The sequence below is a fragment of the Idiotropiscis lumnitzeri genome, chromosome 3 (assembly GCF_059441095.1).
Source record: "Idiotropiscis lumnitzeri isolate Australia: NSW breed Sydney's pygmy pipehorse chromosome 3, RoL_Ilum_1.0, whole genome shotgun sequence".
In the NCBI taxonomy this organism is placed as follows: domain Eukaryota; kingdom Metazoa; phylum Chordata; class Actinopteri; order Syngnathiformes; family Syngnathidae; genus Idiotropiscis; species Idiotropiscis lumnitzeri.
Genome location: NC_142393.1, coordinates 7538749 through 7554365, shown reverse-complemented (window position 1 = coordinate 7554365; position 15617 = coordinate 7538749). Strand labels below are relative to the sequence as shown.

Here is a 15617-nt window from a genome sequence, read left to right as displayed (position 1 = left end):
ATAAATCAAGAAGATAATCGATTTTAAAAAGAGTCAATGGTGACAACCTTACAATCAACCCACACTTAATCCAGCGGTTCCATTAGTCATGCCTGAAAAGTGAAGCATGGTGACAAGATAATTGTTGTCGCTTGCGGGTTGTAATTAACAGACCTAAGAGTTACGGCAGCTGAAAAATTGGCAGCTCGGGCTCTGAGATCGCTGGTTGGCTCACTCAACTCTCAACCTGAGGGAGGGCGGGGACTTGGGTTCGAGCCTTTGAGCATCGTCACAGATGCATCTTGTATGCTAACATTGTATGAAAACTGAAGGAAGGTTATCGTAACTTCTGCAATGCTACAAAATCACCCGCAAATGTTGTACTACTACTTTCCAACACTGCAAAAGGATATATGTAAAAAATGGATATAAACGTCATTGTACATGACAATATGAATTTCTAATAAGCTAGTTGCACAAAAACGCCGATGTAAAACTTCGGTCCTCGAGGGCCGCTATCCTACATGTTTTGAATGTTTCCTTATTCCAACACAGCTAATTCAAATAATCCGGATTGTTATCAGGCTCATGCAGAACTGATCATTTGAATCACGTGTACTGGAGGAGGGAAACATCTACAACACGCAGGACCTGGCGGCCCTCGAGGACCGGAGTGTGACACTTGATTAACAGACTAATGGATTTTGGTGGTGTATGGTATTTTTTATTCATTTAAAAAAATATATAAAGATTTTTAACTTTATGTGTTTTATAAATAAATGGAGAAAAGGTCAGAGAGGATTTCAAGGAATTTGAAGGTACAAACATTATATCTGGGTCGCACAGAACTATAAATAAATAAATAAATATATATATATATTATATTATATTATATTATATTATATTATATTATATTATATTATATTATATTATATTATATTATATTATATTATATTATATTATATTATATTATATTATATTATATTATCATACAATAATATATTGTTAGTTCCAAATTTCTCTCGATTCTCATCGCCAGTCATGGCATTCTAAATAATTCTGGATACAAGTTTATCCACAGAAAAGCGCCTTCATGAGAACCGTTGCTATGTTAATGACTGCTGGAGAGGAATGGGAAAGGACGCGCTAAATGGCATTACATTTGATATAAAGGTTACACTGCATATTGTAAATGCATAGCCTTTATTTTCATTCACTTTTGGAACAGAGTTTAAAAATAACCAGCCATTTCCTCAAACGGATTTACAGCAACTGCAAAGGGGCAGAAGACGCCACAGTATATGCACGTCATGAATTATGCAGACAATTAATAAGAGAGCAGGTTAGCTCAACACTGATCTTGACTAAGAAAAGACTAAGAATAGATCTAGACCTAATTCTTCAGAGACAAATTGCTTCATTAACTGCCCTGAAAAAAAAAAAAAGCGAAAATCATTCTATCTTTCAATCAGTCACGGGTGAAATTGGTACCACTAGCACATTTCTCTTAACTACCAAAATCAATACACACACATCTGCATTGATCATAGTTTTTCCACAAGCTATCGCCCTCTAAATTTATGTACCATTCATGAAAGTGCCATAAGAATTTGTTGGGAAAGGCAGCACTATTGAACATTTTCATATTTCAAAGATACAAGACACACACGCACAGAAAAATAAAACTAAGATTGAGCTGGCTCGATGTGCGCACACCTCCACAAACGGTTTTATCTTCCCCATGCACTTGTGAATGAAAGAGTGAACGGCACACAACAACCGTGAGAGGTCTGCTGTGGTTGTCCGGGCGACCGGGAGTGGAACATTGATTTTAAAGGAGCAGTGATCAAAAGAAGTTAGTCTTTGATAAGGAGGCAGAGCTACACTAATGATGTGGTTGGTTTGAATGGCTTGATGAGTGCGTCCACAAAAAAAAAAATAAATAAAATGACGGGAGGATACATTCATTCATTGCGAGGATAAAAAGTGTCTGTCAACACGATTAACATTTGAGGGCATCCGTTTGTGCAGTTTGAGGAGCATGGAGCGATGTACACCGTAAATGCTTTATACGGCATGGATGGTGGTCCATTTTTTAAAGTGCATCTATGAATTCATTTAGTTAAGTAGTATGATCAATTATATATTCTGCATATTGCAAGTCGCATGCCTTCATTCAGTGGCGGTTAAATATATCGTCGCTGTCCTGTGAAAAGCGCTTATGTCCATTTTTTTTCCCTTTTATTATTTTTTTTTCGTCTGTGTTACAGATATCACATAAGCATGAACATTTTTAGAAAATTACAAAATTGGTTGTTCGCGCTTTTCACAGGACAGCAACAATATTTTATGCAGTTATGGGTAAATGGTAGCGTAGCATTTATAGGATTGTCATTGAACTGTCATTTATTTTAAACAAAATCCAGTCCCCTGAAAAATAAGGGGAAAGGCAAAAAATAAAAAATAAAGGCTAATTCCACATTGCATATGTCAAAAGATACATGAAGATCAACCAAGAGATGATAATTCCTGTATTGCTCCGGAATGTTTGTTTATTTTAACTTTAAGCCTGGCCAGTGTGTGCATGTCCACAGATGAAATTTTAAAAAATTTAAAAAAAAATTTAAAAAAAAAAGGACCACAGCAAAGGCCGCGAGGCTTGCTTAATGCCTGGCTAACACTGCCTCGCTTGATTAAATAATATTAATAATATTCAATAATAATTCATTTTACTCTGCGACAGTAAATAAGATGTCATCAGCCATCATGTTTTCGTTAAAACTAAGGGATAATAAATATATAGCATACTTAATTTTGTGACCAATCGTCAATGCACGTCTTCTGCCGTCATTGGCATTGTGCAACCTCAAAAAGATATCGTCTAACAAGGGAGAATTATGGCTTCTCTTTGGAGGCTGCATTACGACCATATAATCAAAGCTAAAAACATAAACATAAATTACTTTGCGCAATATATTCAGTACGAGTGAGCAAATGATGTGAGTGGAAAAGCAAATTGAAGTGAGAGACTTGGCCAACAGCATCAAAACAAATAGAGACGAGCAAAACATTGCAAATGTGGGCTATCTTTCATTATCTTTCCAAATGATCGAATCAGCGATGTAACGCTCGGATTTAATTTGAAGTGAAACTAAAGGCTTCCAAGACTAATCTCAGTTTCCCGGGCGTAATACAACGAAAATCGGAGTCCTTATTGATATTAGCCACATCTCTCATTTTGTATAGCTCCATTGCTTTCCGAAGATTAGTCGTTGCAAAACACGTTCTAAGAATTTATACAACGCAGTTAAAACCAAGCAAGTTCATCCAATACAATTTTTCCACTTTGGAAAATTATGTAAAAATGTGGCAGGAACCAATTTGGGGAAAATTGAAAATCATGTTTTCACTGCACAGCACCAATTCGCCTCGGCTTGGGTTTAAAATTTGGGGTACGCTTCAAAATGGACCGGCGACTAGTTCAGGGGGGGACCCCGCCTTTCGACCAAATAAGGTCAAGAAGACACCAAACATGATAAAAAATAATATAACGCTACAGCATCGAACAAAAATGTCACAAGTATGAATACTGAATTAATGCTGATATTGTCTCAATATACCAGGTGTGGGCAAACTACGGCCCGGGGGCCACATGCGGCCCGTTAAACGCTTTAATCCGGCCCGCCGAACTTGGAAAAAAAAAAATTCATTTGAATTCATTAATTTAATTAATTAATTTCATTTTCTAAATATTGTATTTTGTTGTTATGCTTTTGCTCACTTTCATTTAAAATTAAATGATTTTTTTCCCCCTGATGAGGTGAGGTTACCAAAACACTCCATCTTTCTGCTCCTGGTCCGGCCCCTCAGTCAAATTTTAGAACCCATTGTGGCCCGCCAAGCAAAACGTTTGCCCACTCCTGCAATATACTCAAAATAATGCTCTTAGTGGGAAATCTGGGCCTGTTGAATTGAACACAACGATGATATACTCGCCATGACGAGAAATGATTTCATCTCTTTTATGAATGCAACAGGTGGAGACACAGCTTTATTGTACCTTCTCACATCTAATGGAAGAGCATTTCATTGTTCTGTCTGTCATTATACGTCGCAGAAAAAAGATTTATTTATATTTGTAATAAATGAAAGATCATTTAGCTTCCTGCGACAACCCCCAACACACTCGTTGGGAATCCCTGTTCTAAAAAGCAACCATTCATGATTCTTCTCAACATGTTTCTAACAATTAGTGGGGATAACCAAACTCTGAACGACATACCAGCAATGGAAATATAAATGCCATTCAGGCTACCGCTCGGCAATATTTGCCTTCACGTACAAAAGCAAACATACATATCACGTGAGCGCTTTAGTTGAACATCTGTGTTTGTTTGTGATGTAAACCGAGAGCAGAATATTCGGCAGGTTTGAATTTGTTAGCAGCTGTAGAGAGCCACATCATCAGTCACTCTGACAACCACTTCCGGTTCTTGCTTATTGATGAAACCAAAAAGGAAAAGCCATCCCCCATCCCTCCTCCCTTAAAAACCAAGTCCAAAAAGCAACAAGCGACAAGTTTAGTGTGTCAGGTTTCACGCCACCGGCAAGAGAAATGAATCTTACCACACAGTCCAGTATGTGTTCATTTTCCGACTGGCACGACGACAGAGCACCGAGTGTGATAACTAAACGAAGTCAAAGACGTTTTTTTTTTGTAGGCCTACGCATCGCTGACATTTCAAAGCGTGCTACATTTCTCAGCCTCTCTTTCTGACTCACACAGTCAAGCAAGGGATTCTCAGAAATACGGCTTTAGAAAAGCACAAGCTGCAAAGTCAAACATTGATGTGAATTGGCTGCCGTCACTGTACGACGACCTAACACACGCACGCAAGCATAACTTGGAAAAGTCACTCAAAGCATTTGTGACGGCAAATTCCAACGGTAGAGAGTCCTGTAAAATGTGATAACATCCACGCATAATTTCAATATTCCTGACATAGTTTTGGTTATGGTTTGCTGAATTGTAGCTTGTTACATTATTAGCTATCTGAGCGGAACAACATTTTGTTAACAATGATACCAAAAGTTTTGATACTCGGGCGGCCACAAACGATTATTTTGGAAGTCGACTAATCATCGACAGTGGTCTCGATTAATCGGATCATATTCAAATTTGGGCATGTCGCGCTAGCAAGCAGCTGCTTTTATCTAACTATAATTAGTTTAATGCTTGAATTCTTGAAATGTATGAAGAAATTAATACAACATTCAACTTTTCTAATTGTTTCGTTGGAACCAAAACTATACACTATGCAGAATTGCACTAATCCTACGAAACTATCTATGAAAAAAAAAAAAATGAAAACAAATGTGACTCTTCGTGGGCACCAAGCCTTTTTTCGAATGTAAGAAGTTTAGAAATGAAAGTACGGTAGTAAATTAGAAAAATGCACCGTGCCAAAAATAAACATTTGCATTGCTTTTTAATTTTGTTTTTATTTCACCTTTATCTAAAACATTTTGCTTTTCTTCACTCGTATGCAAAATGTAAGATTAGTAAATTAATTTACACAATTAATGCACAATGTACAAAGTAAAAAATTCTTACGTGAATAATAGGAGGGACTTTTTTTTACAGCATAGCATAATATACTGCAACAAACTTAATTATGAAATTTATTTTTATGTGATGCCAATGAGGGCTTGTGGCAAATATGTTCTGTTAGAGTATTGGTATTTCCCAGTTCATGAACGCATCACTCCATTGACGGGAGAGTGTCTCACACGCATTCTCTCTTTCGATGTCAAGCACGGACAAACACACACTGTTTTGGTTGTTAATCAATGCCTCCTTAATCCATAGAAGATGCTAAAATATGTTAGCATACCATAACGGACGTTGTGTTAGCGTGTACATCAAACTGCTAACTACAGCTAGCTTCCAGACACGACTGAACGTGTCAGAAATGAAAAAAGGCATCAGCCACAACAAGCTTCCTTTTTAGATGATCCAGCATCCCCATCGTGCTGCCTCGAACGGGAGGTGAGCATCTTTAGAATTAGTGGATGAAATATGCCGTAACTTTCGCTCTCTGCTGCTAACACCGGTTAGCCATGACACTGCTTACCCACAACACTTCTATTTACATAGCCGATCACCCGGATCAACATTATGGCGCATGTGCACCCTAGACAGGCAAAAAAAGACGCCAGACTATATTTAAAGAGAAAAACAATGCGACGTTTCAACATCGTCGTGATTAAGTCGAATAATCTGCAAACTGTAAACATATTGTTAAACACTACTCAAGCAGCATCAAAACTGAGCAACTATATCAAATCAAAATCTTTTTTTCCCCGCTGTCGCATTGCATCTCATTAGTTAGTCAGTCGCACGAAATGAAGAAGATGCTGAGTGTCCAGTATATCAAAGCATCAAGAAGCACTTGATGCAAAGCCAGCAACTAGTGTGATTCAAAATCCGTCTGAAGGAGCACGAGGGCCCTCACAGCACAAAGCCCGTGCTTGAGTTCACTCGAAAAGTGCATTCTGCTAACCACGGGGCAGGTCGCAAAGGGAAACAATGGTGTCATCTCCGTTTCCAAGCTACTGTTTTTGTCTCACTACGATGCTTTTCAACTGGGCCCATTCTGTTCAAGAGCAATCTCCCAAGTCTCTCTTATCTGTTGCGTATAAAGGACACGCTACAACCATTAGTGAGAGAGAAGAGAGTATCTTGATGGCTGCTATGCCCCCGAAGAGCACCATTAGTTATAAAAACATCTGGAAACTGACGACGGTTTTCTCTGTCGTCTCGACACGATGCATCAGTCGTAAAAAGTATGTCTCGGGAAATGTGGCACAAACTGCAAGAGCAGTGTGTGGGGTTTTTTTTGGGACCACACACACACATGCACACACATGTAACCAGATAAAAGGTGTCCGCTCTGCTCTTACCCAAGCGTTGTCATAGTAACGATGGTGTACCAGAAGGAGGCTGGGATGCTGGTGAATTTACTGGAGCTTGAACCCTTCTCTGCGTAGAACATGACGGTAGCAAATATAATTATGGCCATAGTGAGGGAGAAGAGCAGGAATCCCAGCTCTGAGGCACAGCTCTTTAGCGTGTAGCCTAGGATTCGAAGGCCCTGCGAGTGGCGGGAGAACTTAAAGATACGGAAGACTCGGAAAACGCGCAGCGTCACAAAGGCGCCGCTCACGTCCTCGTTATCAGTCATCACCAGGCCGATGTAGTAGGGCAAGATGGCCACCACATCGATGATGCTCATGACGGACCTCATGAAGCGGTAGCGACTCGGCGCCGCAAATAAGCGCATCAGGTATTCCACGGTGAAGATCATGACGCACGCCGTGTCCATGCAGAAGAAGGCCACCGTGTAACGCTCGCCGCATGGCACTTCCTTCATATTGAGCGCCGAGCCGCAAGGCACTGTCTCCACCACGTTGGTGATGACAGAGACGGCGATGAAGAAGCCAGTCACGTAGTAGAAGACCAGCGCCATGGTGGACGTGTGAGGGTTCTCAAAAGCCCGCCACATGGTCTCCCTGAACGTCATGTTAGGCAGCTTAGCGTCCTTGTTGTCCTCTTGGTCGTCCATCAGACGCTCGGCATTCTCCCTCTTCCTGTCCTTGTACTCTTCGTAGCAGCAGTCGCCGATGATCTCTGGGATGATGCCAAAGAACGCCAACTCTTCGTCATAGGAGGAGATGCACTCATAGCGAGGGTAGTGGAGCTTGCCGGTGCGATAGAAGTTGAGCACACTGCGAAACACGTCGGGATCCCGGTCGAAGAAGTACTCTTTGGTCTCTTCGTTGTAGAAGAACTCCTTCTCGGAGCTCCCCAGCAAGGTGTCCGGATAGCGGTCCAGGGTGTTCCTCCAGGTTTGGAAGCGCCGTCCACTCACGTTGAGAATGATTAACTCATCCTGACGCTTGTTCTTTTCGGTTGGCGCCACCGGCATGGGCAGATTGGCCACGGGCATCCAGCCTATGGCCGCCGCCCGGGCGAAGGGAAGCCATGCCGCCACTCCCGCTGCCATACTATCTCCGACCTGGGGTGTAGGGGGGGGTAAATCCTGCACCTTCACAACCAGCTTGACTTCAGCTCATTCACCGACTAGAAGAGAGGAAGGACACAAATTTAAATGCGGTCAACTGCATAAAGATGAATACTTTTCAAAGGTTTTTCCATCTTTGTGACCTATAACCTGTGCAACTCAATTCAAGTTTTTGGAGTTGTATTTTGCAGTGAAGACAATAAGTGTGGTACAACAGTAACATAACCAAGAACAAGATGTCCCTCCAAATTTGACCAACAAAAATAAAAAAACAGGAGGCTTCCAAGATGACAGGAACAGCGAAGGAGCTGCAGGAATTTCTGGCCAGTACTGTCTGTTTACTACATGTGACAACAATCGCCCATATTCCTCAGATATGGGACCTGGTGGAATTTTATGAAGAAAAAAAAACACTTTAAACCGCCCAAATGAATTGGGGGAGGGGAGCGAGGAGGGGTGTTATGGTCCAAGTAAACCAAGACTGACGTATTTGGTGTAGGCACAACACAACTCATTACAAAAAGAACACCTAACCTTGATGAAGCATGTTTGTCGTAACATGATGTTTTTTTATGGCTGTTTCTTCTCTTTTTTTGGGGGGGTCGAGGCATTAAGAAAAATGGGCATTTCCAAATACCAGGTTGGGTGAGCCCAAAACCTACAGGCTTCTGCTAGAAACCCCCAAAATGTCACAAAAAAAACAACGAGAACATCAAAAGGGTGTGCACATTTATGAAACTACACTGCCCACATTTTTTTATTTTTACTTCCTTTTGAGGAAGCTCATTTAACCTGCCGGCTGAGTACCTGTGGCTAAAGCCAAACTGTCTCAGGGTTTTTACTTTCTGGAAGTTGATTGTCCACTTCTGATCATAGGGAACCGTAATTTTGGAAAATCTTTTGTATATCTGTTAACTCAGTTTAGTTTACTTCAAAACTAATATGCATATTATAAATTGAGAAACTAAATTCAAATACCGTGCCTTATTAGCAGCACATATTTAGCACAAAGCACCCTGCTCAAAATACCACTGGGCCTTACGATCCAACACTGCTTAAGTGTGATGCTTGCGGGCAGAACTAAATGTACTGTATATGTTTTGAGATGTTTCTAAGATAAAAACCTGTAAAGATTTAGAGATCTAGATTGTATTCAAGAATCAAAGAAAACAACAGTTTTTGAATGTAAGTGTATTTCATATTTGGATATTTTGCATCAATTCAAAAATATTATTCAAGTAAATATCTGTTAGAATCGTTACGAAAAATAGTAGTTGTGAAATGTGATTAATCGCAATAAATTAAGGAATTTTTGGCGATTAATATTTTTGTGATTAATTATTTAAAAAATATAATTAGTTGACATTTATATATGTATTTATATATATATATATATATATATATATATAGAGAGAGAGAGAGAGAGAGAGAGAGAGAGAGAGAAATTCATATATATGAACGGCCACTGAACAGTAATATGTAGACTTTTTTCACCGTATAGTGAGTTACATTAAAGGAGCAGCCTTGTTGACTACATCTTTCTGCATCTTGTCCACACATACTCACTATTGAGTTCCTCTCTCCGAGGCTAACCAAGCAAGAGGTTCACCCAAACCTGTTGAGTTTCACCGAAAAATCCACCTTAAAACTAGTCTATGTGGATTAAATATCGACTGCACATATTCAATGCCAACAAGTTATTGCTGACCAGTTGCCTAAAAATCCCCCCTAGACATATAATCAGATTGACCACTTCATTTACCTTCATCAGTTTCAACTCACCGATCGGAAATTCTCCATCCAAAAAAGGCGACCTTCTTCCACTGCAGTTTACTTCCGTTTTAAGTCGTCTTGTATTCTTTTTTTTTTTTTTGCCCTCTAAAAAGGCGTGTCTGGTAAATGACCAGTAAAAGAACGAAGTTCCCAAGTGAAAACGGGAACGATGTCACCGTGAGACTACGGCGCAGTAAAGTATCGACGAGTGGACGCAGCACAGCTTGGTGAGCTCACTTTCCATCCTGCTAAGCGGAGTGATGGGCAGAGCGCGCCGCCGGAGTGACTCTCGCTCCTCGGCTTCTCGATGCGAGGAGGAGGAGGAGGAGGAGGAGGAGGAGGAGGAGCGCTCTATCCACTCCCCCCCCCCTCCTCCACCTCCCTTTCTATCGCTCTCTCTCCCTCTCTCTCGCTCTCTCTCTCTCTCTTTCTCTCTCCCGCTCTCTCTCGCCATCGTTCTCTATGCCTCTCAAAACATGGCAACCTATGTGAAACATCACTCTGATTCATGTGGGACAGTGGCGGGAAAAGAGGGGGAGTGGGGTGGGGGATCCATTGATGAAGTAAAAGCACTTATTTGGAATCATCACATTTCCATAGATCAACTACACACGGTTCCAATAATTCGAGATAACATTTGGGCCCTCAATTGCTCGGTGTGGGGCATTTATTATACTTTCTGGTTGAATGTCAGTGCCATTACTATTGGTATTTTAAAATGGTGATTGTGATCATGAATGCTGAGAAAATGCATTGCCTACGAGGGAAGTTGACTGAGGATAGCTTAAAGAGGTGGACAAAAAAAACTGAATTTTCAGATTTTTTTTTTTTTACTCACCTGTGTTTGCATTTTTCTGTGTTTATAATCCCAAATCACGATTGCTGTGTGAGGTATATAGCCTACTTGTTTATTTATTTATTTATTTTTTTACATTATTGTCACATAGACAAAAAATGGCTCGCTTGTTTGTATTTTGTTGTGCGTCATAGTCATAGACAATATTGATTCTGAACGGTAACTTGAAAATATAGTGTTGTGTACACATTTATGTTGATCCTTGTATCAGACCCAGTATATCCTAACATTTGCGAGATCTATTGGACATGAAATCATTATTTCATATACCACGCTGGTGCTTAAAGGCAAAGTCTACCCCCCCAAAAAATATTTGCAATATGTTCTGTGTGCCTTCACTAGTCTAAACACGCCATTCTGATTGGTATTGCCTTTGTGGAATACGAGTAAAGCAGCAAAATCCACCCATTTTTAAACTTCTCAGGGGGCAGCCATTTTGTCACTTTCTGTCAACTGAAAATGAGATCACAGTTGCCCGGGGTTCAAGTAACGACCAATCGGAGATCAGCTGTTTTCTGATGCTGAGTCATAATTGGTTGCTGCCTGAGCCTTGAGATGTACAAAAACAGTAACCAATAAATGGCACTCGGGCATGAATAATGCAATAGGATAATAAAATAAAATAATTTTTCAAATATATGCGTATGTATTTTTAGATGGGCAAGACAAATATTATGTTGTTAATAATGAGAACGTTGTTTGACTCATCTCTGTTGCATTTTAATTTCCGACTTGTATGAGCGCAATAGCCAGCCACGACTGCCTCATTTACTGTCGTTCCATTTGGTTCCGAATCCATCAGCAGACCCAGTTTAGCCATAATTTATAGTGAGCGGTATAATTTACAACCTGTTAGGCTATGGTAGATATTTCTCAGTTATTCAACTAGTCTGTGATTGATTGAACTTGACATTTGTGTTGCTCAGATTACTGGCCCAGACGTGATTCCTTGATAGTGAAATGATAAGCGCGGCAAAGAGCTGACCTTAGCGACGGACTTGCAATTTTCCTGTCACATTTTGTTTACAAACATTCTGAATTGTCCCGTTAAATCACAAGAAAATGTGGAAGTTGATCCTCTCGCTTTCTTCAGTTATTGACAGCTGACGGACTTCACAATTATATTTGATGATCAGATATGACACTGATTATTATCATCATCAGCTGTCAATCATGTTGATCAGCTGAGCTTGCTCATTGACCTTTGTTTTCTCCATCGCATCTGTAATGAGATGTGACTGAATTGCACTGACACAAATATGATCACCAATCAGTGTTGGAGTTGTGATTGATTGCAAACCAGCCCAGGGTTGTAACCAGCCCGCTTCTTGTGAACACATGAATGATCAGCGGACGTTTGACAGTCTCCATGCTCACTTCACGGCAGATGTTTTGGACCCCAATGTGCCCATCCCAAAAACTCTGCCAGTGCTTGGGTGTGTGGCTTTGCATTTTAAAGGAACGAGAGGAGGTGCTTTGATTGGCCATAACCAAAAACAGCTGTGATCACACCCACAGTGGCGCAGGCCTCCCTCTCTTCGGTCATTTGCCAAATCACCAAGAATCATGTTTTTGACATTATTTTTAAGCCAGCTTGGATGTCAGTAATATCTTGCATACCTTGTAGTTACACAACACAACACTCATTTTTATTAATATGTTAGAACATACTTGTCTCCACATTGACACAATCATGTGAATGTAGCAATAAAAGCCCCTCCGCGCCCCCCCCACCCCCCAAAAAAAAACAAGTGGAAAATATGCTCTACACACAAAAGCTGCAGTGGCTTGACATTTGGTGATGAATGCTGAGCTCGTGACCTCTCTGACCTAAAATTTGTTTCCCAGGTTTAAAGAAAAATTCATCTCTAAAAGCCATTCAGATATCTCATTAAGTCTGCAAAACGGAGCCACCTTCAAATGTCCGATTTTCAGTGAACCCTGGTAACCATGTGTCCCAACACTTTTGTTCATATTGTGCTCAAATGTTTGGAGGAGTAATATTAATAATAATAATAATAATAATAATGATGATAATAGATTTGGTTGTGTGATAATGTCCTGATTTGTATTCACACTTTGCGTCGGAGTGTGTCGCTTGCCACATTATTCAATGACAAAATGGAGACCTAATTGAGTCAACTGGGATATTATCACTTTGCAGCGCTGTCCATAATCAATAGAGTCGGTGTTGCCAGCTCTGCATATACGGCATATATATGATAATGCGCTTTAGGACCAATTTTCTTAAGTTTTGTCTGTGACAAGAATGACAAGGTCACACATAAAAATTCTTAAAACTGATGAAAAAAAAATAAATAAATAATGTGTTAAAAATGGCCTTTACAACTGATGTGTTAGTGACTAATTAAAAAAAAATCCAAATGTCACTGAATAACAAGGTGGGCTGAATTTCATGGTCAGCAGGTTGCTATAATTGCCAGAAGACATGTGACAGTAATGACAGCGATATTAAAATTATGTCACGCTGTCATAGTTTTCTTTAACAATGTCCACTTGGATTACTTTTATTAATATATTTTTGTGTCATCCTCTTTTTAGTACCTAAATCAAAATTCTCCCTCTGCCATATCGATCATCTATCTGCCTTTTTTTTTTTTTTTACATTCTAAACATATTGAAAAATTGCACAAGTGAGCACAATGAGTTTATCACCTATTTTCCCCTGGAATCACACTAGCGTACAATAAGATTCAACTCGGAGTGTAAATCATGTGCATGCACTGCATCAGCAAACGCATAGCAGGTACATCTGTCTCAAGCTTCCTGGCATTATGTTTAATTTAACATGCAAGGTTTTTTTTTCCTTATTACCAATGCTGTAACGCTTGAATCTACAAAGCTAACATCGCTCCCCACTTGATTTTGTTTGTGTACATTTGCATTGAATAAATTCCACTCCAGCTAAGTTCAAAGGAAAATATAAGGGCTGTATTTTTTGGGGGGCGGAGTCAATTTTTGAATCCAACACACCAGCAGACTTTGTCTCCACAGACTTGTCGCTGCATGGTGATGAGATGCTGACTGAGCATCGGTACTGACAAAAATTTGAAGTGAGACAGTTTATTTGAGACATTTTAACCTTTGAGTTTATTCGTTTGTTTATTGGGCTCTTAACTCGTTCACTACCAACTGAGTAAAAAAAAAAAAAAGACGTATTTAGCCGTCAATGGTATTGAATGAGTTAAAGGCCAGTTAACTACAAAGTTGCCCAGAAGTCGTCTTGGTTTGTTTAATCGACATGTATATTGGGACTCAAATGGTCCTCCAAGGGTTTCGTCTGTAACTGTGCTGGAGTTTATTCTCCGTGTGTCTCATATTGATCTGGCAGCCCTTCAGTTTACTGTTCAGGGAGGCATTGGCTCGGGTGGGGGGGGCGTTTAAGATGTTCTTCTGCCCCCCTTCCAGCCCACAAATGTTCAAGTGACAAGTGAAATTTCGTTTTTTTTTTTTTGTTTTTTTTTTCTCTCAAATGGCACAATTTGATTATAGCAGGGTGAAGAAGAAAGTAAAACATATGTAACGAACAATTAGAGAAAAACATCCTGCTTGGGGACAAACATCATGTAAATGTGTAATAAAGAGAACCATTTCTGTTTTAATCTAGTATCACCCTGGGAGAGCTCACATAAAAATGAATGCCCTGCTAAAATTTGCTGCGATGGTGTCCAAACACCGTAAGAAAAGTAAAATGCAGAAACTGCAAAGCGGATATATGCTTTAGTGTACCGTAATTTGATTTATTGACAAAGTTCTTTCTTTCTTGACGACAGTGGAATTCTAAGCGGCGTCAGCAATTTCCACAAATATGCACGCACCTCTGTGCACACAAGAATGCCTTCCTATTTGTGAGGCTAAACTTTTTTGTTTCACAAAGTGAATAAAAGCATCATTCATTTCATTTCCCAGAGTCTGACTCATCACTGATATTAAGTAAGATTAATAAAGCGTTCAGTTCCCATCCCGGGGCTCCTCTGTTTCTAGTGATGGAGAATATGCAATCAAGCAGACAGTAAATATCAAAGATCAGGCCAAGTAAATGTGCAGATGTTTAGCCAAGAATATTTATGAACCAGAAGAAGAGAAAGGTATAAACCTTTTGATTTGGTCTTTGACAAATTTGCCCATCCAAATCGGACATTATTCATGGACATTACAAAGCAGCGATACACCGATTTAAGTTAAGACAATCGATTTCCAAAGACGGGCCTTCTCTTTGCGCTTAATTAGGGAAGGGAAACTGTTTGAATGATTCTTAAGCACCTGAACCCCATCCTAATGATGAGGTTGAGATGTAATCACGGAAGGTTAACGAGGGTGTAGCACATTAATCTTGGCGCATGAGCACGCTTTGAATCAAAAATGATGGATTTTATTGTCTTATCACACCTGTTGATTTGACAAATGGATGATAATGGTAAAGGGAGAGGTTTACAAATACTTTGCTTCACATGTATTCTTCACTCTGCATGCTTTGGGATTGTTTTTTTTTTTTTTTTTTGTTATTCTTAATCAATATATTTTGTCATCAGCTCCAACTCTCTCTCTCTCTCTCTCTCTCTCTATATATAATATATATATATATATATATAATATAAAATTTTTATTTAATTTAATTTGTATTTATTTTATGATGTATCAAACTAATAGTCCTTTGCATTAATTAATATATATTATAATTAATTAATTAATTAATATATATATATATATATATATTCTCACCAATCACATCCCCCTACCCATGGTATGTGGGTGTCACAAAATACCTCCCCCACTCATTTTTGCATTTTTTTACACTGTCCACCTCCACCCTTTTTCATTTGGAACCTGCGTTGCGGGCCGTATTAAATGCCATTTTTAGTATATGACGCGGGCCTCTCAAAATAATTTGGCGGTCAACAAAT

General features: G+C 39.5%; 1 protein-coding gene across 2 annotated transcripts in view; it reads right to left on the bottom strand.

The window, feature by feature from the left end:
* kcnd3 (potassium voltage-gated channel, Shal-related subfamily, member 3) overlaps positions 1–10172 on the bottom strand; it is an 89202-nt gene extending 79030 nt beyond the window's left edge. The window contains exons 1-2 of one of the 2 annotated variants that reach the window (XM_088289785.1): positions 9826–10172; positions 6943–8122 (exon numbers count right to left, since the gene is read on the bottom strand). In XM_088289785.1, the coding sequence (XP_088145911.1) occupies positions 6943–8045 (1103 nt within the window). In that variant the 5' untranslated portion in view covers positions 8046–8122; positions 9826–10172. The remainder of the gene's footprint in view (positions 1–6942; positions 8123–9825) is intronic. The other variant, XM_088289784.1, reaches the window with a different exon arrangement.
* Between the last annotated feature and the right edge of the window lie 5445 nt (positions 10173–15617).